This window comes from Electrona antarctica, assembly GCF_951216825.1.
Source record: "Electrona antarctica genome assembly, chromosome: 15".
NCBI lineage: Eukaryota > Metazoa > Chordata > Actinopteri > Myctophiformes > Myctophidae > Electrona > Electrona antarctica.
Genome location: NC_136796.1, coordinates 10,739,958 through 10,762,457, shown reverse-complemented (window position 1 = coordinate 10,762,457; position 22,500 = coordinate 10,739,958). Strand labels below are relative to the sequence as shown.

General features: G+C 45.7%; 1 protein-coding gene across 1 annotated transcript in view; it reads left to right on the top strand.

The window, feature by feature from the left end:
- The window catches only part of trps1 (trichorhinophalangeal syndrome I), a gene marked incomplete at both ends in the record, with an annotated part of 115,503 nt that overhangs the window by 53,019 nt on the left and 39,984 nt on the right, over positions 1-22,500 (top strand). Inside the window, one exon of the mRNA XM_079521943.1 lies at positions 20,652-20,774. Within this exon, the coding sequence (XP_079378069.1) occupies positions 20,652-20,774 (123 nt within the window). The remainder of the gene's footprint in view (positions 1-20,651; positions 20,775-22,500) is intronic.

Sequence of the window (22,500 nt, the reverse complement as noted above, 5' to 3'; positions counted from 1 at the left end):
GACAAATAATGGTCACGTTAAATGTGTAATGGTGACGCGGCCTCTCCGTCTGTCTGTCATGATTCTCTCCATGTCACTATATGGCTCTAAATCCCTACCCATAAATAATAAAGCCTGGTGTCGAGTACCGCCGCGCTCTCACTAGAGACGTGCGCACCACCACCTTAACCCATTAAGGACGGGAACGCATCGTTGTCGCTTTAGCGTTTAACCACTTGAACCATTATTTTAATCTTCAGCTGTTGAAAAATAGCAGATCTACAAGCTCATAGCGCGGCACCGAGTGCCGCGCTACGAGCTTGTAGATCTGCTATTTTTGAAAAGTCGGGAAAATGTGTGCAATTCTTGGAATATATATTATTTCACAGCAAACGTTTTTTAACTCATAACCTTGCTTCTGGGTCGGGTCCCTGGAACAAAATATTTTCAGATGGGGTCGGCGGCCAATTACAGGTACATATATATTTCTGGGGTCCTTGACATGAAATAGTGATTATAGAGAACCATTGATATAGAAACATAGAAACTTAATTTAGAAGACATTTGTAGAATCTGCAGTCTCAGTCCTAATTGGGTTAAGCTCGGTGTCCGTCATACCAAGCAGCACCAGCGTGTCGACGCACACATTCGACAATACTCTCCAGGCGTTTGTTGAAAGGCGTCAAAGGCTGCATGTTCATGCTAAACACGAAGGAGGCCTCCGTAATGCAATTCTACAGAAGGGGCTTAATTTTTCATTTTCGCCGGTGCTGCTTGGCTAGAGACCACAATGCTTATAATGTTCTGCTGTCGTTTAGGTTGAGGAAGAATTACGCAGTATGCTATATTGTTATTACTAACCTTCATATTTTGCCATCACTTATAGTGCTTATATAACACATTAGGATATGACATGCTATTTGGTAGGCCGCTGTAGGAGCCAAGATGTCTCCGCTAGGACATATATAGCTATATTGTTTTTGTTACACATCAGGTCTTTGTTTATCATACATCTTGTTATGGATCAGCTAATCAGCTTGTCCTTGTGGCAGCTGGTGTAGCTATGGTGTGAGCCCTGTGCTCGTTGACACCACCAGTGTTGCATTGGTCATTGCATGGAGTACCTCGCCGTCCACCTAGAGAGTTTTGAGGAGCACGCACGCACATGCATGCATTTATCAAAAACAAACTTAAGTTTACACCTCAACATACCTGTGGCTGTGGTTTAAAATGCAGCCGAGTGCTGTCACACCAGCGCTATAGAGCGTCGCAGTCCCGCCCCCTAGCAGGGCCCAGGAAATGATTCTCCGTTCATTTTCCTCATAGACATTTCAGAAAGTATTTATTTAAAGACGTTTACGCCGCGGACAAAGCCAACTCGAGTCGTGACAAATCATGACAACAAACACAATTTTTTGGGCCGAACAAATAATTAGAAAGAAGAAAAAAACGGCAGGTTAAAACACTTTTTTTGTTGTTTTTCTTCTTTGTAATTATTTGTTTGGTCCAAAATATTGTTTGTGTTGTCATGAGTTGTCACGACTCGAGTTGGCTTTGTCCGCGGCGTAACCGTCTTTAAATAAATACTTTTTGAAATGTCTATGGGAAAAATGCATTGGGATTCATTTCCTGGGCCATGGTAGGGGGCGGGACTGCGACGCTCTATAGCGTGAATGCATGTAGGAATGAGTCCGTATCAGGCATAGTTTGACCCAGACACCTCTGGGTCTTATTATTTCCGCCCCCTTATCCCTAAACATCATTTAGAAAAACATTTGAAATAGTTCAAATGGCCAATATGCAAGATCACAACATGGCAATGTAGACCGGCTATTTGAACTATGCAAAAATGTTTTTCAAAATAGTAAAAAGAAGGAGAAAAAAAACAGGAAATAATTTAGTTTAGAGATAAGTGGTAAGGCACTGGTTGAAAATATGGCCACTAGGCTCTGGTGTGACCAGAGGGTATGCGTGGGACATCATCATCATACCCGGAAGTTATGCGGGAACGCCTACTGAGTGGCAAAAAACTACTTTCTGGCCTTCATAGCCCATACATCCAAACAGAAAAGTCCTATTTGATTGCATTAAATGACTTTAAACAACATTAAATTCACTTTGTCACTCACTTTGCCACTCGATCTGCCATTCACTTTATGCATGCGCATTACCCTCTATAGGTGTTAACCCAATTTGTGCCCAAGAAGTATCCAGACATCCTGGGAATTATCTCATGGTGTGCCCAAGACGTGTGCCCACAAATTCAAAACTTATTTTTTTTGGGGGGGGGGAAATCGGATGGGCACCCCACGTCGCTATTTTTAACCCATTCTGGGCGGGAATCACTTTTGGTGTTAGCATTATGTTATGCTTTAGCTATTGAAAAATAGCAGATCTACAAGCTCATAGTGCGCCACCGAGTGGCGCGCTACGAGCTTGTAGGTCTGCTATTTTTGAAAAATCGAAGAACGACTGACATAGAAACATAGCTTTTTCAGGATGTAGAAGACATTTTTAGAATCTGATCTCAGGTCAAAATGGTTTAAAGAATACAAGGGCACACAAACTGTTGTCATTACAATAGCGTCCCGCCAGTGATCAAATCACCAATGCAACACTGGGCAGATCCACCTTACCACCGATCTGTGTCAGACTGTGTGTCTATCGTACCCCCCCCCCCCCCCCCCCCCCATGGTGTAATGTAAATTAAAGCATAACCGTCATCACCTAGAATATTGTCTGGACTGTCTCCTATTGCCTCATCAGTTACGTATTGATCCGGAGTTCCACGGTGCAATCCTTGTTAAATAGTGGGTGACGAACAGTACGGCAGTATTGTGGCGGTGGATAATATTCACGATTTGTCTCCTTAGAATCTTAACGAGGCATCTAATAATGGCATCTGAGCTTGTTTAGCAAGGTGTGTGTGTGTGTGTGTGTGTGTGTGTGTGTGTGTGTGTGTGTGTGTGTGTGTGTGTGTGTGTGTGTGTGTGTGTGTGTGTGTGTGTGTGTGTGTGTGTGTGTGTGTGTGTGTGTTTCGGTTAATGACGCGTGTGTGTTTGAGGCTGTTCTGCTGTTCACATCGTCTCTGTCTGGTGGAAAACCTCATATATCCCAAAAAAAAATCACTATTCAAATTCAAAAGTAGCCAAAAGTAGCAGATCTACCGTGTTTTGAGCTGGTGGCTTTGCCACTTTTGATGCTTTTGTGTGACTTTAGTATGATCAAATAGAATAAATGGCCATATATGGACATAGGGCAGAAACCTTGTAGCTCCTTATTTCTAGGTGCATTTTATGTTTTTATTTTATTTTATTTTTTTCGTGAATGAATGCCGTCCTTCATTCATACAAGAGTGAGTGGGTCCATTTGGTACCAAAAGTAGTGAAAATAGCTGCTCTACATTTTGTCAGCTTGTCTGTCGATCAGCTATTTTCACCATTTTTAATGGGTTTTTTTTGTGGCTTTCGCCTTTATTTTATATTTTGTATGGAGGGACAGACAGTAGGCTGACAGGAAATGGGGAGAGAGATGGGGAGTGACATGCAGTAAAGGCCGTCGGGATCGGGAGTCGAACCCGCGGCACACTGCCAGACTGGATGGCCCAGGCCTTTTCACCATTTTTAAATGTTTTCTTTTTAATAATATAATAATTTGAAAAAGGAAGGGTTTTGGACATGCACGGTTTCCTCCTGACAGTGACGTTGTACACATGGCCAGCTATAAGCTATGGTGAAAGGTAATATCCTGTGTGATTCAGCGTGTTGGACAAGCAGATGTTAATGTACACACGACACTCGTTTGTATGGGTTTCTGGGTTCAATTACACTATTGGCAGCAGATTAAAAGGGCCAAGTTTTGTGAACACTACCAGCCCACCCATACACATTTATTACATAATCATGCAATTTGTGTGAACTATCCCTTTCTTGAACGTGTAACTTAATGAATAAATGCCACCTCAGTTGTCAATTTCCACATACGTAAACACACTGCAATGCACACTTTACTTTCCGTGGTTCGGAATTCATGAATTCAAGTCAGAATCGTTCAACAAACAACTGACTTCCTTGCCTCAAACGACTGACTTTCACTGATTGACTGATTTCACATTTCACCTTGAGTGATGCACCATGAAGTGAACAAGAATTCCTACCCACTCCTCCTACACGGTAAAATCCTCAGTCTTCCTTTAACTCTGAGAGTGTACAAACATGGTGGGTGTAAGTGGAAGAAAATAGTCCCTATGGGTCCATTTGGTACCATTAACACTCTCAACACTCAGGACTTTACTGTGTAAGTGGTACAGTCCATGGACCCAGCCTCTGTGTAAGTGGTGTACAGTCCATGGACCCAGCCTCTGTAGTGGTACAGTCCATGGACCCAGCCTCTGTGTAGTGGTACAGTCCATGGACCCAGCCTCTGTGTAGTGGTACAGTCCATGGACCCAGCCTCTGTGTAGTGGTACAGTCGATGGACCCAGCCTCTGTGTAGTGGTACAGTCCATGCACCCAGCCTCTGTTTAGTGGTACAGTCCATGGACCCAGCCTCTGTGTAGTGGTACAGTCCATGGACCCAGCCTCTGTAGTGGTACAGTCCATGGACCCAGCCTCTGTAGTGGTACAGTCCATGGACCCAGCCTCTGTGTAGTGGTACAGTCCATGGACCCAGCCTCTGTGTAGTGGTACAGTCCATGGACCCAGCCTCTGTGTAGTGGTACAGTCCATGGACCCAGCCTCTGTGTAGTGGTACAGTCCATGGACCCAGCCTCTGTGTAGTGGTACAGTCCATGGACCCAGCCTCTGTGTAAGTGGTACAGTCCATGGACCCAGCCTCTGTGTAGTGGTACAGTCCATGCACCCAGCCTCTATGTAGTGGTCAGTGGTGTAAAGTAACTAAGTATATTTACTTAACACTAATATGCTAATAATTATGTTTATAGACGTCTTCAGAATTGAAACGAAGGGGTGCCTTTACAGGCGTCTTTAGGTCTTTTTTACAGATATATTATATTGTTGCATACGCACTGCCGTTCACTTCCTTGTTTGTGGCCTGACAAAAAAGACTCATACCTCTACATCTATGGCGCTCTCCATGGTTTTGACCAAAAAGGCAACGTTCTGTCTTCATTTCTGACTTCAGGAAGCATCTCGTTTGGAATATAAATGCTTCTAGAGAGACTTTAGATGTGACTTTAGATGTGACTTTAGCGTGAAGTAGTAATGGAAGATTATACCTCCCGGTTTTGTGGGGGAAATGGAAGGCGGGGCTTTTCAGAGTAAAATCTGCCTCATCTGCTGGCACTTTATAGTGCCATTATTTTTGAAGAATTCCCTGGCAAAAATAGTGTTAAGTACTGAACTTGAATCCTGAAAGGTAACATACGGTAAGCAGGTTTCCACACGACATTGACGATAATGTATACACGTGGTGCATCTGTAAAGAAAAAAAAACCTGAAAAAAGGCCAATGTTGCTGGTCCTGTGTGTCTGTCTGACCTGTGCGTGTCTGAGGGCCGTGTTGTGTGCACGTTGCATGCTGTATGTGCGTGTCAGCAACTGAGAGAGGCCCGCGTGAATGAATAAATTCAGCAGCAGCTGTACTCTCCCATATTTTGTGGACATCCTGAAAGAGCTTAGTGTGCGCTTTGTTACCCTGTGTGTGTGTGTGCGTGTGCGTCTGCGTGTGTGTCTGCGACTGCTTGTGTGTGCACGTGTGTCTTCCCCTGTTCAGTCAGTGTTCACCTTGACCTCCTTGCACCGCTCGGCGTCGCTCATTTCCCACAACCATGACCCTACACACACACACGCACACGCACACGCACAAGCACGCGGGCGCATGCATGCACACAGCAGAGAAAAACACATTTCTCTTCCTTTATTGGCGGCAAGTGAAAGAGCGAGAGATAGAGATGGTCTGACAATGTTCCACTTGACTGAATGGGTGAGCACCCATCACCCCCCCCCCCCCCCCCCCCCCCCCCCCCCCCCAGCCCACCATCTATGTCTTTGTCTGTCTTTACAGTCAACTTATGACCTTCATAGGGCATACAGACAGGTATACAGACAGACAGACAGGCATACAGACTGACGGACGGAGGCAGGCACATGTGCGTTGATTCAAAAGCATGACATGCTCTCGCTGTATCTGTCATACAGATAGGAGACTACGGTATATATAACAATATAGGGCGGCTGTGGCTCAGGAGGTAGAGCAGGTCGTCCAATGATCCATTGGTCGGCGGTTCGAATCCCGGCTCCTCCTGTCTACATGTCGAAGTGTCCTTGGGCAAGACACTGAACCCCAAATTGCTCCCGATGTGCTGATTGGTACCTTGCATGGCTTCCGCTGCAATCGGTGTATGAATGTGTGTGTGAATGGGTGAATGTAATGCACAATCTAGCGCCTTGGATAAAGGCGCTATATAAATGCACCATTTACCATTTAATAACACATGGAGATACATGGTTTCTGCCCCGAAACGCGACATGCTCATATTGAACCGTAAGGGACCCGAGTGTAAATCTGGCTAAGCCACAGGGCTCAGTAGGATACATAGGGTGTTTGAAGGGAAGTACGTGGGTGTATTGGGATCTATTATCACCCTCCCTGGGTTCAATTAACACTGGGGATTTTGCTGTGCAGTATATGGGGAGAAACCTCCAACATCTTCCCCCACCCCAATCTCTCCATTTCCCTTTCTCTCATCTTCCTTTTCCCCCTTACCCACTAGGGCTAATTGGCGAGATAAAGTCATTTGGCACACATACTCTCTCTCTCTCTCTCTGTGTGTGTGTGTGTGTGTGTGTGTGTGTGTGTGTGTGTGTGTGTGTGTGTGTGTGTGTGTGTGTGTGTGTGTGTGTGTGTGTGTGTGTGTGTGTGTGTGTGTGTGTGTGTGTGTGTGTGTGTGTGTGTGTGTGTGTGTGTGTGTGTGTGTGTGTGTGTGTGGTCATTTAGAAGGTGTAATACTCTAAAGTGCCATCCATTATACAGTTTGGTTGGAATGACTCTTGCACTCTGTTTTTTTTTACTGTCTCTCCCTCTCTCTCTCTCTCTCTCTCTCTCTCTCCCCTATTCTTTCACTCTTTCTCCTCAATCTCATCCTCTCTCAATCACTCTTTCTGTTCATTCTGTCTCTCCCTCTAGCGTGTCAGTTTCTGGCTTCCCTGCCCTTTGCAGCTCTCCCTTAATTGCTCTCTCTCTCTCTCTCTCTCTTTATCTCTCTCTCCTCAATTAGGGACATATCCCTTGTCCAAGGTCGTTAGGCAATTAAGACATATTGGAAGTATCACTCCTCTGTGTGTGTGTGTGTGTGTGTGTGTGTGTGCGCACACACACGCGTGCCTTGGAGCAGATCCTCACCTGCTTTTAAATTAAAACAATATAAAACAATTAGTGCTTGCAGCTGCTATCTGGGGGCAAGTATACGTATTTCAACCCAACGTTGCTGAGAAGATAAGTGTGCGTGCGTGCGTGCGTGAGACACGCACATGTGGCAAATATATTAGTTTTATTAGCAGAGTTATTAATGTCTTTTTTAACTTTATTAAACATATCCGTCATAATGACTCAACCCTACTCAAGCTAGCTATAGTTTCCAGTGTCCATCTTTGGAACAAAAAAACCACACACATTAATCCATCGTTCCCATCCTGTCTGTATGCTGAGATCATTTGCAGGCAAAATCTACTCATGAGTCATTTGGTTTGCTCGTCTTTGCCCATCGCTAACACAGTAAAATACTTTGATGTCAATTCATAGTTGTAACTGCAAGAGTACACAGATTGAACAGAATCGATCCTTATGGATCCTTTCGGTTCTATTTGGTTCCATTGTCTCAACAGTATGTGAGCCTCATGTGTGTCTCATATTATGCACATATATTATATATATATGCTGCTATTTTTACCTGCCTTGTTCCATTGTTATTTTTAACCATGCACTGTATATTTTTCCCACGGCTCATATTGACACAATCCGACCCGTTTTCCAGTTTCTCTGTTATTCCCTCCTTTCCTCTGACTGCTAATGATGGGAGCTGCTACGACACAGGATTTCACCCACTTTTTATTTTCTTTCTTTTTTTTACACCTGCCAACCTGTGATGTGACAATGGAATTCACTTGGTTATATTTCATTGGTTCTCCAGTGTCGATTCATCCAGTTGAAACTCCCAAGAGTATACAAATGAAACCAATAAGGTCCATTTGCTCCACTCTCAGAGCATCAAAAAATTATCAATTAATTAAAATATAAATGGTTGTAATGTTGCAACGGATGGTATCTCTCCACCGCACCGACGCTGGCTCCGAGTGTTGCAAAGCGCCTGTTGCCGAATAGTCGCGCAACAAAGTGTTGAAAGTGATCAGTCGGCTTTCAACCGTCGGATAGCGGCGGGCTTGTTGTTTATTAAAGACATCAAACCATACACTATTTTTAGCACCATAATATATACTGTATATATATATATATAATCTTTAAGACGGAAGTCCATACATAGCACATACAATACAATAACATAAGAGACATGCAACATGGGAACAATAAATGTAATTTAAAAAATCACACCCGTGTGAAGTGAGGGGCGCTCTTATCATCGTACATCATCATGACGTAACATGTCGATTTGCTCAGACACATATGTCGTAAATTCTCCTTTCATTGTCAATGGCAAATGTGACACGAGTTAGGACAAAAAGCTGTATATACTGTAGGAGGAAAAACCCACAAAAAAGTACAGTATTAAAGGTACTATAGTGCCATCCTACCTAATCAGCAGCAAATCCCTGTTGTTCAATGAGCCAGACTGGGTTTCCATTGCATTGACAGGTCATGTAAGTTTCACCTCCTTTCTCGAGTCATACTTTTGTCTGAATTATTGCCTCGTATATTATGTTTGAGCATCCACTACAGATTCTGGATTAACACAGTCTGTAGTAATGTGCAGTCTGATTGGTGGAGAGCTGCCAGTCTGTAGTAATGTGCAGTCTGATTGGTGGAGAGCTGCCAGTCTGTAGTAATGTGCAGTCTGATTGGTGGAAATCAGGCTGCCAGTCTGTAGTAATGTGCAGTCTGATTGGTGGAGAGCTGCCAGTCTGTAGTAATGTGCAGTCTGATTGGTGGAGATCTGCCAGTCTGTAGTAATGTGCAGTCTGGTTGGTGGAGATCTGCCAGTCTGTAGTAATGTGCAGTCTGGTTGGTGGAGATCTGCCAGTCTGTAGTAATGTGCAGTCTGGTTGGTGGAGATCTGCCAGTCTGTAGTAATGTGCAGTCTGATTGGTGGAGATCTGCCAGTCTGTAGTAATGTGCAGTCTGATTGGTGGAGATCGAGCTGCCAGTCTGTAGTAATGTGCAGTCTGATTGGTGGAGATCTGCCAGTCTGTAGTAATGTGCAGTCTGATTGGTGGAGAGCTGCCATTCTGTAGTAATGTGCAGTCTGATTGGTGGAGAGCTGCCAGTCTGTAGTAATGTGCAGTCTGATTGGTGGAGATCGAGCTGCCAGTCTGTAGTAATGTGCAGTCTGATTGGTGGAGAGCTGCCAGTCTGTAGTAATGTGCAGTCTGATTGGTGGAGATCTGCCAGTCTGTAGTAATGTGCAGTCTGATTGGTGGAGATCTGCCAGTCTGTAGTAATGTGCAGTCTGATTGGTGGAGATCGAGCTGCCAGTCTGTAGTAATGTGCAGTCTGATTGGTGGAGATCGAGCTGCCAGTCTGTAGTAATGTGCAGTCTGATTGGTGGAGAGCTGCCAGTCTGTAGTAATCTGCAGTCTGATTGGTGGAGATCGAGCATGCCTATAGAGAACTGGACTCGAGTTACAACACGTTGTGAGCTTGTAGATCTTGATTATTATTATTTGTTTTGGGGGTGAATGTGCCCCCCCAGAATAGGCATGCAGCAGGTTCCATGTGGTTGCATTTTGCCGTGTACTGTCAGCAATTGGAGGGAATAAAGATTTGTAGCGCTACTAGCAGCCACTTAAAGCCGTGCCCCCGCAGGTAGCTAGCTGGCTGGCTGGCCTGTATGGATGTGCATAGTGTGGGAATCAGTCTACGGAACATTTCTCAGATAAACAATAAAGTCGAGTCTCAGACAGACTAATAAGACGGTTAATACCAGTGGATAATGCTGCAGGTATTAGGGATACACATTAGAATACAGCTAGACTTGTTTGTCTGTCTGTCTGTCTGTCTCTCTGCCCGTCTCACTCTCTCTGCATCTCCGTCACTGTTTCTCTCTCTCCCTCTCTCTCTCTCTCTCTCTCTCTCTCTCTCTCTCTCCCCCCCCCCCCCCCCCCCCTCTCTCTCTCTCTCTCTCTCTCTCTCTCTCTCTCTCTCTCTCTCTCTCTCTCTCTCTCTCTCTCCCTTTCTCTCTCTACCCACCTCTCTTTCTATCTCTCTCTCCCCTAGGCAATGGGGCTGAGTTTAGGTTTCGGTGTCCTGGTTTCCACACTAGATTAGGTATGTGTGTGTGTGTGCGTGCGTGCGTGCGCGAGACTCCAGAAAAAGGTGCTGTAGGTTGACTACAACCCATTTCCATGCACGCATGCACGCACGCATGCACGCACACACACACACACACACACACACACACACACACACACACACTGGTCAGTGATATTAAATTACAGTGGGTTGCACCTCGCCACAGACAAATATAACCAGTGATTCCCAAATGGTGTGTGTCTCTGCCTTGAGATTTTGTCACAAACACACACATTATTGCAATATACCGTATCTTTGCGGAGGTGGAAACCTTGTATGTCCGAAATCATACATTTTTTTATGGTTCCATTTCATTGGTTCTACAGCGTTGCTTCTGGCCGACAGCAACAATATACAATTATTTGTGATAATCGCAATTATTTTTTGCATAATTCTCACAATCGTTTCCATGTTAAAAAATGTTATATTTTCACATTTTTAATAAGCAGAAATAGCAGAATCTACTTTCTTTCTACTTTTCAAAGTAAAGCCTAAAAGGCAAACAGATTTTATTTTTAATTAAATTGGATAGTTGGGACATTCAGGACATCTGGAGGGGTACTGTTACTACTGTATGAGTGCTGAGGAAAAGGTCTCACACCGAAGGGGTACTGTTACTATTGTATGAGTGCTGAGGAAAAGGTCTCACACCGCCCATCAGAAGTGTGTACCTCCCTTTACGAAAAAAGAGTTGAGGGGAGGGAAGAGATAACTGATTAAAAAATAAATACGCCTGTAAACAAAAGGAGCTAGCTACGCGACATACTCTCGTATCATCATCCGATCTCATGCACCGTTGCTTCTGAAGAGAAATTATCTGAGGTCGAATCACAATGACACTTCCTTATTTTATTTAGATTACACACGCGCACACAAAAAATCACACACACACACACACGTGCACTCCCCAACACACAATCACCACGGTACAAATACAGCGTCTCGGCATACAAAACACAGTCACACATGACTGGCTGTGCTTTTTTTTCTCGACACAGACGATCACTAAACACACCCACATGACGATTATTATTACAAATCTAGCGCAGATATTGCAATGCCCTTCATTAACTAATTTTGGGCGGGAACCCCTTTTAGTGTTAGCATTATGTTATGCTTTAGCTATTGAAAAATAGCAGATCTACAAGCTCATAGTGCGCCACCGAGTGGCGTGCTACGAGCTTGTAGGTCTGCTATTTTTGAAAAATCGAAGAACGGCTGACATAGAAACATAGCTTTTTCAGAAAACTGTCAGGATGTAGAAGACATTTTTAGAATCTGATCTCAGGTCAAAATGGGTTAAAATGCAATCAACGTAGATCCATTTCCCTCTATGTTCATATGCATCTCTGTCCTCAGGCCCTGTCCTGTTCACGGACAGGGCCACGGGTCGTCCTGTACTGTACTGTACGTTACGTACAACAGCAACGGGCATGACGTGTGTGTACGTGGATGGAAGTTGAGACGCTGACATGTCGCGGTGAACAAAAGACCAGCGACAACTATAGAACGCTGGGCCGGATGGATGAAAGGAGTAGAGGAAGAGATGGAGAGAAAGGAGAGGAAGCGAGTGATGGCAGCGGATGAAACATGAAAGAGAGACATAGGGAGAAGGAAAGTTAAGATGGGAGGTTGAAAGGAAGTGGGTTATAGTGTGTGTCCACACTAGAGAGAGAGAGAGAGACGTTGACCTCACTCTCTCTCTGTGCCAAAGGGAGATGTGTCTCTCTCATTTAGTGATGTCATCTCGTTTCGGTGATTTCTGCTGTCTTCCTTTTGACATTTGGCTGTCACCCTCTCTCTCTTTTCTTCTCTCCCTCTTTCACAAATACACAATTTCACGCTACGCACGCACGCACGCACGCACGCACGCACGCACGCACGCACGCACGCACGCACGCACGCACGCACGCACGCACGCACGCACGCACAGAATGTCAGAGCATGTTGTGAAACCTGACTCCTTCTGTTTTGTATTCACAGGGCATATACTGTGTGTGTGCGTGTGTGCGTGTTCGCATGTGTGCGCGCATGTGTGTGTATGAGCGCACATGCAGTACTGTATGCATATGCATTAGTCTTGAGTGTGTCATGCCTGCACAGTAAAATCCTCTGCATTCATTTATTCAATTGGAACTCCGAGAGCATTCAAATGGGACCTTGGCCCGGACCGCTGGCTTATAGCGCTCTAATGCAGCCGAACAGCGTGTCACAGGTTCGAATCCCCCAAACGGAACATCAATGGACCCTCGTGGGATCATTGGGTCCCATTTGTACGCTCTCAGAGTTCAATTAACACTGATTAATGTCACAGTGTGTGGTTGTTTGGTGCATGCCTGTGATAGGATGTGTGTGTGCATTTGATGATGGAAACAACAGATCTGGGTGGTTGTTTATTCAGCCCCCATTTCTAGATCCTCTCCTGTATTGGTAGGTAGGTTGACTGACAGACAGACAGACAGACAGATTTTGTTGGCAGATAGTTGCCTTACTAGACCCATTAAGACCCGAGGCCCATTCTACAGAAGCTATCTTAATCAGTAGTTCTCAAGTCAAATGTGTTCGTGCCAAGGACTTTAAAAATCTAAAATGACACAGATGCTTTCCTGGTTTTAAATCATTGTGTACAATTATAACAAAGCCATACAGTAGGCAACAGAGGTGGACTATGCACAATTCTGGACCAAAAAGATATACTGTAGGGTGGGATGGTAGATTGGGAGTAGCTCTCTTCATCCTTCATCTAAATAACAAGAGTGTTGTTTGGCCCATGCATACAAGGCCTCCATCAGGCTGATCTGTGGGTCATATTGATCACTGATGGGTGCAGGAGACCTTTCCCCACAAAACCAACCTATTCAACCAGTCCTCGGTAGCAGTCGGATGGGGTTGGGTGTATGTGTGTCAAGGACAAGTCGGTCCCTCAGCTGCATGCAGTTGTCCTTATAAAGCGTGTGTGTGTGTGTGTACGTGTGCGTGTGCGTGTGTGTGTGTGTGTGTGTGTGCGTGCGCGTGTGCGTGTGCGTGTGCATTGTTTGTCACGGCTGTCTCATATCGTTATGTCATTATTAGTCATCTCACTGTCCCATCTGCGTCATGCGTTTGACCTTTTCAAATCGCTCCTCGTTTCGTCCTTCACCTACTTGATTGCTTCCTGTTTGCTCTGTTTAGATATTGATGCACCTCCACGTCTAAAGAGGGAGTGTTGCTACTGAACACACCCGGCACTGATGGGTTTCTTTGGGGGGTTCCAAATGGACCCTTGCAGGTCTGTAAGGGTCCTTACAAAAGTACTGTCTGGCGACTCTCGCCTAATTTGGCAATTGGACGTTTCCTGACTAGTCCATATGGCCACTAACCAGTGGCCATATGGCCACTAACCAGCTAGCCATACGTTAGAGTGAGTGTTAATACATAAGGGTAGTGGTAGGACTGCATCAGTCATTATAAATGATTGAGAGAGCAATAGTGAAACTGTCATTTTTGGCTGTTTGGCTGCAGTGAAACGGAATGATGCACTCATTATTCCCTGCAGGGTTTTTGGTTCACCAGGCCAGCAACAGAGATGTGAACCAAACCAATACCACGGTTCTGCGTGCGTGCGTGCGTGCGTGCGTGCGTGCGTGCGTGCGTGCGTGCGTGCGTGCGTGCGTGCGTGCGTGCGTGACAAAGGTAGAATCTCCATTGATCCCCGAGGGGCAAATTAGTGTTGTGCACCTCTCTACAGAGTTAATGGAGACAAGGGTCTTTGAGCACTTTGCTTCTGTGCTTTAGTTCTCCCAGCCTGAATGGCAGCCTCTGGCGTCTGGGGAGGTATGTAGTGTACCGGGTAGGGAATTCAATCACCATTCATTAGTTTCTTTGCTGTTGGAATGTGTCCATTTCAACGGAAAATATGCCTTCTCTTATTCTCAACGTGTACTCGTCGTCCACACGGAGGGGAAGAACTATACAATCACCCAGAATAATGTTTATCATATATCTAGTCTACATATTATGCTCACTGCAGGGACAGTTGGCTTTCAAGCTTATCTCAATTTTTATTTGTGCATTTACTAGACCGGTTCAGTCTATTTGAGTATATTTGTAGTCGTTTGACTGTTTCATTGGCACTCACATTTTATTTTCCATGTCCTTTGTTTTTAATGTTTGTTTGTTTTTTTTACCTGCCTTCAGCGTTCATTTGAAGCTGCATTGTGCAATATGGTTATGAAGGGAACAATGAGGACAGTGCTAGCCCAAATAAACACACCTAATAATACCAACAGCTTTGATAGCCTGCCAAGTGTAGAGATAGGTAGCTTAAATGTATCTTAACAATTAAATTGCTCATTACTTTTTTGGACTCGGCTGACTGTCCGCTACAACGAACAGCCATTAGCTATCTCTCTGTGTGTCACTTTGTGTCTCTTTCTTTCGGGTCTCTGAATGGAAATAAAGTGCCAAAATAAATTCAGCTTATATTCATTCAACTCAAACTCAATTATGTTATTAGGGAGAAGCAATTTGGATGCGCACAGAGTAGGCCTAGATTAAAACACACAGACGCACAGACACACACACAGTCAGACAGACATACAGACACATGCACGCACGCACACACGCGCTTAAACATTGAACACACAATCTGGATGATTGGTAGCTATTGTAGGGGGATCTCTGCGATTGGTTCCAGATGTGTGTGTGTGTGTGTGTGTGTGTGTGTGTGTGTGTGTGTGTGTGTGTGTGTGTGTGTGTGTGTGTGTGTGTGTGTGTGTGTGTGTGTGTGTGTGTGTGTGTGTGTGTGTGTGTGTGTGTGTGTGTGTGTGTGTGTGTGTGTGTGTGTGTGTGTGTGTCACAGATCCAGTGTATAGGATATTGGACTAGGCAGTATGGAATTCAGTTAATTCCTCCCGCTAGTCCACTAGCCTGATTAAATAATCACTGATTTAATGCAAACCACTGTGCGTGTGCACGTGCATACAGTATAGCTTTGTGTGTGTCTGTGTGTGCAACTATTCACGTGCGTGCGTGCGTGCGTGCGTGCGTGCGTTAAAAGCAGGACTGACTTACTGTTTAAGTGAATTAACTGTAATTTCATTTTGAAGGACTTTGTTTATATAAAGCCCTCTTTTGAATTTATTTTAGACCTCAGGGCGCCTGTCTGTTCCTCTCCATCTTTTAGTACTCTTAAAAAGCGACAGCTACAAGTATTACACTCGCACCTTGACATTTAGATATATATTTTCTTTTTCTTCATTTTTTTTGCCTCAACAGGAATAAACGGGAAGTACGGTAAACTAGCGTCCCTCAAAATTGACCTGAATTTTCCTTGGAACTAGTTGGTGATTCTGTTTTAGCCTCGCGTAGCGGTGCCACTATCACTGCGTGGATATTAGTCTCTCTGCAAAAATGCATTTTATTTACGCCTATTTAATTTCATTCATAATTTTGAACATTGGCGTTATTCACCTCTTCCTTGAGTGGTTCTCTAAGTGGTGTCCGGGGACCCTCAGGGGTCCTTGAGGGGCTTCCACAGGGGGGTCCCCAGCAAAAAGTATAGGTAACACAGCACCACAATGATTTTATCCATTTTTCGTTTGGTCATTCAGAGTGTGTGTGTGTGTGTGTGTGTGTGTGTGTGTGTGTGTGTGTGTGTGTGTGTGTGTGTGTGTGTGTGTGTGTGTGTGTGTGTGTGTGTGTGTGTGTGTGTGTGTGTGTGTGTGTGTGTGTGTGTGTGTGTGTCAGAGGGTGTTAAGTGAACAGGAAATGCAAGCAGCAGATAAATTGGTGCCATTAGGAAGCAGTGCTAATTACACACAACCCACCTCTGTAGGGCAGGGGGGGGGGGGGGGGGGGAGCCAGGTGTAGGAGCAATCAATCACTGAGTAACATGCACACAGACTAATGGCAGCATGCACAACTCACACACACACACACACACACACACTTACACACACACACACACACACACACACACAATCCTTTAAGACAAACTTTTTCGTGCCAAGGACCACCAAACTGATATGTATTTGGCAGACGGGTCGATGTTTCCTTGTGTTGCTGTGTGTGTGTGTGCGTATGTGTGTGTGCGTGCGTACGTGTGCGTGCGTGCGCATGTGTGTGCGCATGCGTTCGTGGTCATCCTAACAGATGGCAAAGCAGACCATCTGATAATTGAGAAGGAAGTTGGGACCATGACCCAAATTCTCTCTCTATGTGTGTATGTGTGTGTGTGTGTGCGTGCGCACGGTTCTGTAAGTTTCCTGTGCAATTGACCTTTGAACCCCTCACACATCGACATGCATGCAGAGTCCAATGCATGAGCACTGGCCTTGTGTCTGTCCTGGTTGGAGCGCCCGCGCGCACGTCTGCGTGTGCGTGTGTGCGTGTGTGTGTGTGTGTGTGTGTGTGTGTGTGTGTGTGTGTGTGTGTGTGTGTGTGTGTGTGTGTGTGTGTGTGTGTGTGTGTGTGTGTGTGTGTGTGTGTGTGTGTGTGTGTGTGTGTGTGTGTGTGTGTGTGTGTGTGTCCAACAGACAGCGACTATGTACAGTGTACAAAGTAATTTTGTAATTGTGCACACAAACCAAACGCGCGCCAGTGTGGAAGGGCAGCTGTGGGGCCATATGTGAATGATTTTGGCGTTCGGAGAAAAACTGAATTTTGATGACAGACGCACTGTTTGGCTTGTAATGAGACAGGCACGCACGCACCAAACGTGCACACGCGCACACACATACCGGTACACACACACGCGTGCGCACACAGGAAGCATACATCAATCAATCACCTGGCTCTGTCTGCCTCTACATGTGGTGACCGTATGGTGTGTGGTGCGTGTAATCTCACACATCTACTACTACACACACACACACACACACACACACACACACACACACACACACACACACACACACACGTCGCTGTGTGCCAGTAAGTGGATATGGTCGTCTGGATGTTCCGTTTGTGTGTGTGCACAGATGGGGCAAAATCACATGTACCGTAAAACCTCTAATATTAGCCCAGGTTGGTTGGTTGTTTTCGTGTCAAGGACCTCCAAGTTGACACACATTTGGCCGCGGACCCCCTATCTGAAAATGATTTGTGTCAGGAAGGGGACCCCCTATCTGAAAATATTTTGTGTCAGCAAGGGGACCTCCAGAAGTGAAGATTAAGGATTTGTACACATTTTCACTATTTTTGAGTGGCTATAGTTCTAATAAAATACTGCAATAAGACACTCCCAGCCGGGGTTGATCAGAACCCAGCTTATGTCTAAGACATTTAGATCCCCCCCCCTTTTGATCCACATAGCCATCTTGACGCCTTTTCTGCAGTGTCGGACGGTTCATGTTTTGGATATGGCTCTTCTGTTGTGCAGTCCTTTCACTCCCAGAGTGTTCTCCTGATTCTCATACTGGGACCTCTTCCTCTCAGAGGCCTCCTCCACCCAGGACCTGATTCTCATACTGGGACCTCTTCCTCTCAGAGGCCTCCTCCACCCAGGACCTGATCCTCATACTGGGACCTCTTCCTCTCAGAGGCCTCCTCCACCCAGGACCATGTCTTCCCTGAGTGTAGTCGCTGCAATGTTCTCCACAGATGTACTGTAGATCTCCAGTGTTCCCCCCCAGAATAGGGACGTTCAATGGTTAATGTAGGAATAAATAAAAGTCCCTATATCACACTGATAGGGACTGAGAACCCTCCTAGGGGTCCCAAACCCTGAAGACCCCTGTCCTATAGTGCCCCCCCCAAACCAACGTGTATTGTATCAGCGTGTCCTCACCAGAACCGAGACCCCACGGCTTGAACGTTTCATATTCTAGAATCACTTTTCTCTATGCGGTATACTGTGTTCGCCTCAGGCCCCTGCTTCGCCGCGCCTGTGCGGCGCGGCGAAGGTGTGCGCGCAACGCTTGCCGAGGAACATAAAGCAACTAATTGTGCTGTGATCCTTTTACAGAACGTCAGGCTGTATTAAAAAAAAAGAATAAAAGTTGAAGGCCCGGTGGTATCCACTGGGCACCTCTGTTTTTACTTAGCACCGCAAAAAACAGATGCTGAGAGGCTAGGGAAGTGCTTGTCTCCTCTCCCCCATCTGTCGGTGCGAGACAATGGCAATGGGCGTTTATGAGCACCGGCGCTGTTTTGTGTGAACAGATGACATTAACATCTTGCGCTCGGAGCGCCGAAAATGTGCTAAGCTCTCATCGCTGTCAGGCTAACAGCGCCGCCCGTGGCTTTTTTTTGCCAGACGAGAAATAATAGACGGCATGGAGAAGAAAGGGTTCCCATGTGGGACACACACAGTGAAATCTGTGTTCATTTTTAAACACATTTGAGTTATGAATGGACAAATTAACACTGGGGGCTTTAGAGGTAGTTGAGAGATGGGGTGATATGAGGGAAAGGGGCGGGGGGGTGTTGGGGTGATATGAGGGAGGGGGGGGGGGGGGGGTGTTGGGGTGATATGAGGGAAAGGGGCAGGGTGATATAATGTTTGTGCCCGTGAGCCGGGTGATCTGTGACTCAGGCCTGACTTTTAGTCGCATTCCTCCATTCATGAGCTCCAGCACCTAATCATTTTTAAATGTAAGCACTGGAAAAGAGACATGGCTCGCTGTAGGCTGCACACACACACACACACACACACACACACACACACACACACGCACACGCACACGCACACACATATCCATGCTGTAGCCCAGCCTACCCCTCATGTTTCCTGACATGACAGTTGGTCAGTGGACTCACCGTGTGCTTCACGCTGCAGCCCGAGGCTGTGATGAGGTCACATGGTCATCAGGGAGATCATGCTGAGAGAGGGAGATAGACGGACACTTACACTGCAGCGTCCTGACACTGAGACGCACACGCTGCACGCTGGGACTTGATTTATGGCGAACAACACAGGCCAGTCTAGTCCAGTCTTAGAGGACTTGGACGCTGTGGGGGCGGCGAGACAATAGAGGAGACTTCCTATTGTCTAGGTTCATGACAATATGAAAAGATGAAAGGGGCAGGAATGGAAGTACTTTACCAAAGTGCATTTTTGGTGTTGTTCGGCCTGATGCAGAGACACGGATGGGGGGAGGGGGGGGGAGAGAGAGAGAGAGAGAGAGGGGGGGGGGGGGGGGGGGAGGGGGGGGGGGGGGAGAGCGGGAGGGACAGTGGTAGACAGGGAGTTGTCTCTCTCTGTCTCCCTGAGAGACAGGGAGAAAGAGAGAGAGGGATAAAGAGAGACAGGGAGAGAGAGAGACAGAGAGAGAGAGACAGGGATAAAGAGAGACAGAGAGAGAGAGACAGGGATAAAGAGAGACAGAGAGAGAGAGACAGGGAGAGAGAGAGAGAGAGAGAGAGAGAGAGAGAGAGAGAGAGAGAGAGAGAGAGAGAGAGGCACGCGGTGAAGGAGGAGAAAGATGAGGTACACTGTCCTGTCCGGGTCATGGAGGTCGCGAGAGGGCCTCCACATGCTTAATGAGATGGAGAAACATTGTGATTGGCTCATTACTGTGATGGAGCACGTTGCCACGGCGATTGGCCTCTTCACCTAACCCCGCCGCGCACGTGGCACGTGCACAGAAAGCAGAGGCATCAGCATGCTCACTCACCACCAGCTATAGTGCATAAACACACAAACACTTAACGCTGTACAGCAAGGTGAGAGAAACAACTCCAGCCTGGCTGTCGGCCATTACAGCAGAAACCACAACACGGTTGTGTGTGTCTTCTGTCTGTGTTTGGTTACATCAAGAGCTTGGCTCTCGTGCGTACACACAATCAGTTACTTGTCTTACACAACCTCCAGTCATTCACAGATGCATCTGACGTAACAAGCTCCATTTTGTGTGTTTTTACTTTATTGGAAGATTGGTGGTGATGTGCTGCTGGGTTTTTAAGCAACCCTTTCTTTTTTTAAATGGTTGAAAACACAACTTTGTTCTCGATGGGATTTCACGTTTTATCTACGGGTAAATAAATAAGATTGCATCATCTTCCTGCCATCCGCATCTGTCTCACTGATGCTCTCTGTTTTGCATAGCAACCACGTGCACACACACACACACACACACACACACACACACACACACACACACACACACACACACACGCACACGCACTTCATTGAGATTAACATTTACAAGAAGCTTTCACAACAAGAATAATCAACATTTCCTCTCTCTCTCTCTCTCTCTCTCTCTGCAGCGCCGTAGAGGCAGCGGGGTGTTCTGTGCCAACTGTCTGACCACCAAGACTTCGCTGTGGAGGAAGAATGCTAACGGCGGCTACGTCTGCAATGCCTGTGGTCTATACCAAAAACTACACTCGGTAAGAACCCAGGATGACAAACAACACCACCAACTGTGCTCCGCTGTCCAGCCACTGACATAGATGCACGACATTAATTACACGCACGCACACACACACACACACACACACACACAGACACACGGACGCACACACACACACACACACACACATACACACACACACACACACACACACGCACATGCGCGGAAGAGAAAAGTGATTTCATGCAACAAAAGTCAATCTTTCTTGTCATCTTGATCCATTGACAATATCGCTCTAAAATGTAATCCCACCAAATGATGATGATCTGAATTAAAGATTGGCGAGACGTGAGATACAGCTTATAGATACACTCATCACCACATCATGAGCAGCACAACGATTAGATTTGCTGTTTTTGAATAGCCAACATATAAATGGTTGAAATGTGTGTGATGCTCCTTTAACTCCATTAGCTGGGGGACCCCCCTAGAACCCCTGGGTGGTCCCAGGGAACCAATGCTGTGTATACTGTAGCACAGTGGTTCCCACACCTTTTCATGTCAAGGACCCCCAAATTGACACTAATTAGCCCGCAGACCCCCCATTTGAAGAGATATGCCCTGCAGGGACCCCCATAAGAGAAGAGGTTTTAACGGCTCTAGCAGTGATTATCAACCCGTTTATTTTCAAGGACCCCTAGTTTGACATGAATTAGGCATTTCTATCTCTGAGACACCAATTTATATTGTAAAAAATCAATGTTAATTTATCTCTGAGAGTTACAGACCTCTCTGAGTTACACTCTCTGAGTTACAGAGCCATAAGGGTCCATTTGGTTCCATTTGAGTTACACTCTCTGAGTTACAGAGCCATAAGGGTCCATTTGGTTCCATTTGAGTTACAGACCTCTCTGAGTTACACTCTCTGAGTTACAGAGCCATAAGGGTCCATTTGGTTCCATTTGAGTTACACTCTCTGAGTTACAGAGCCATAAGGGTCCATTTGGTTCCTAACTATCATTTAGCTGGGGACCCCCTGGAACCCTCCCAAGGACCCCTGGGTGGTCCCCGGACCCCACTTTGAGAACCAATGCTGTAGCAGACATCCTGGTCTGCATGCACCTGGTCCTATCTTGGCCACTAGGGGGCAGCACTCCGTATATAAATTACAGTACTAACTTGACCTAGCTAGAATCTATGGCTTTATTTATTTATTTGCTTTATTTATTTACTTATTTATTTATTTTTTCTTCCCAAAAGATTGTTTGCAACCATGTGTATGTATTTACACATCTGTGATGGATAAACATGTACAAATCAAATGATCCACACTCGAGTTAAGTAGCTGGATTATTTTGTGAAGGTAACTGTGTGCGTGACCGTGTGTGTGAGTCAGTGTGCATGTGTGTGCATGCGTGCGCGCGTGCATGTGCATCTGAGTGTGTGTGTGTGCGTGCGTGCGTGTGTGTGTTTTGACTAGGGTGACTGGTGATAACATGATGCTACTAAATGTGATGGAGAGAATCCTCTTATAGGTCTTAAGCCTGGGGAAAATGTGCAGGAACCCTGAATGTTGTTTAACTACATGAATTAGACATGAGTTTAAGACCCAGTTAGGAATTTACTCGCTAAGTTTTGGGCACACTTTAGCAAGCGCTCCAAAACTTTATGTTCGTTTAATGACTTTGGTTATGCATGACAACATTTTTGCAAAAAAAGAAAATGATGCAACAGAGTCCACAGTACCACCAAATATGACTTAA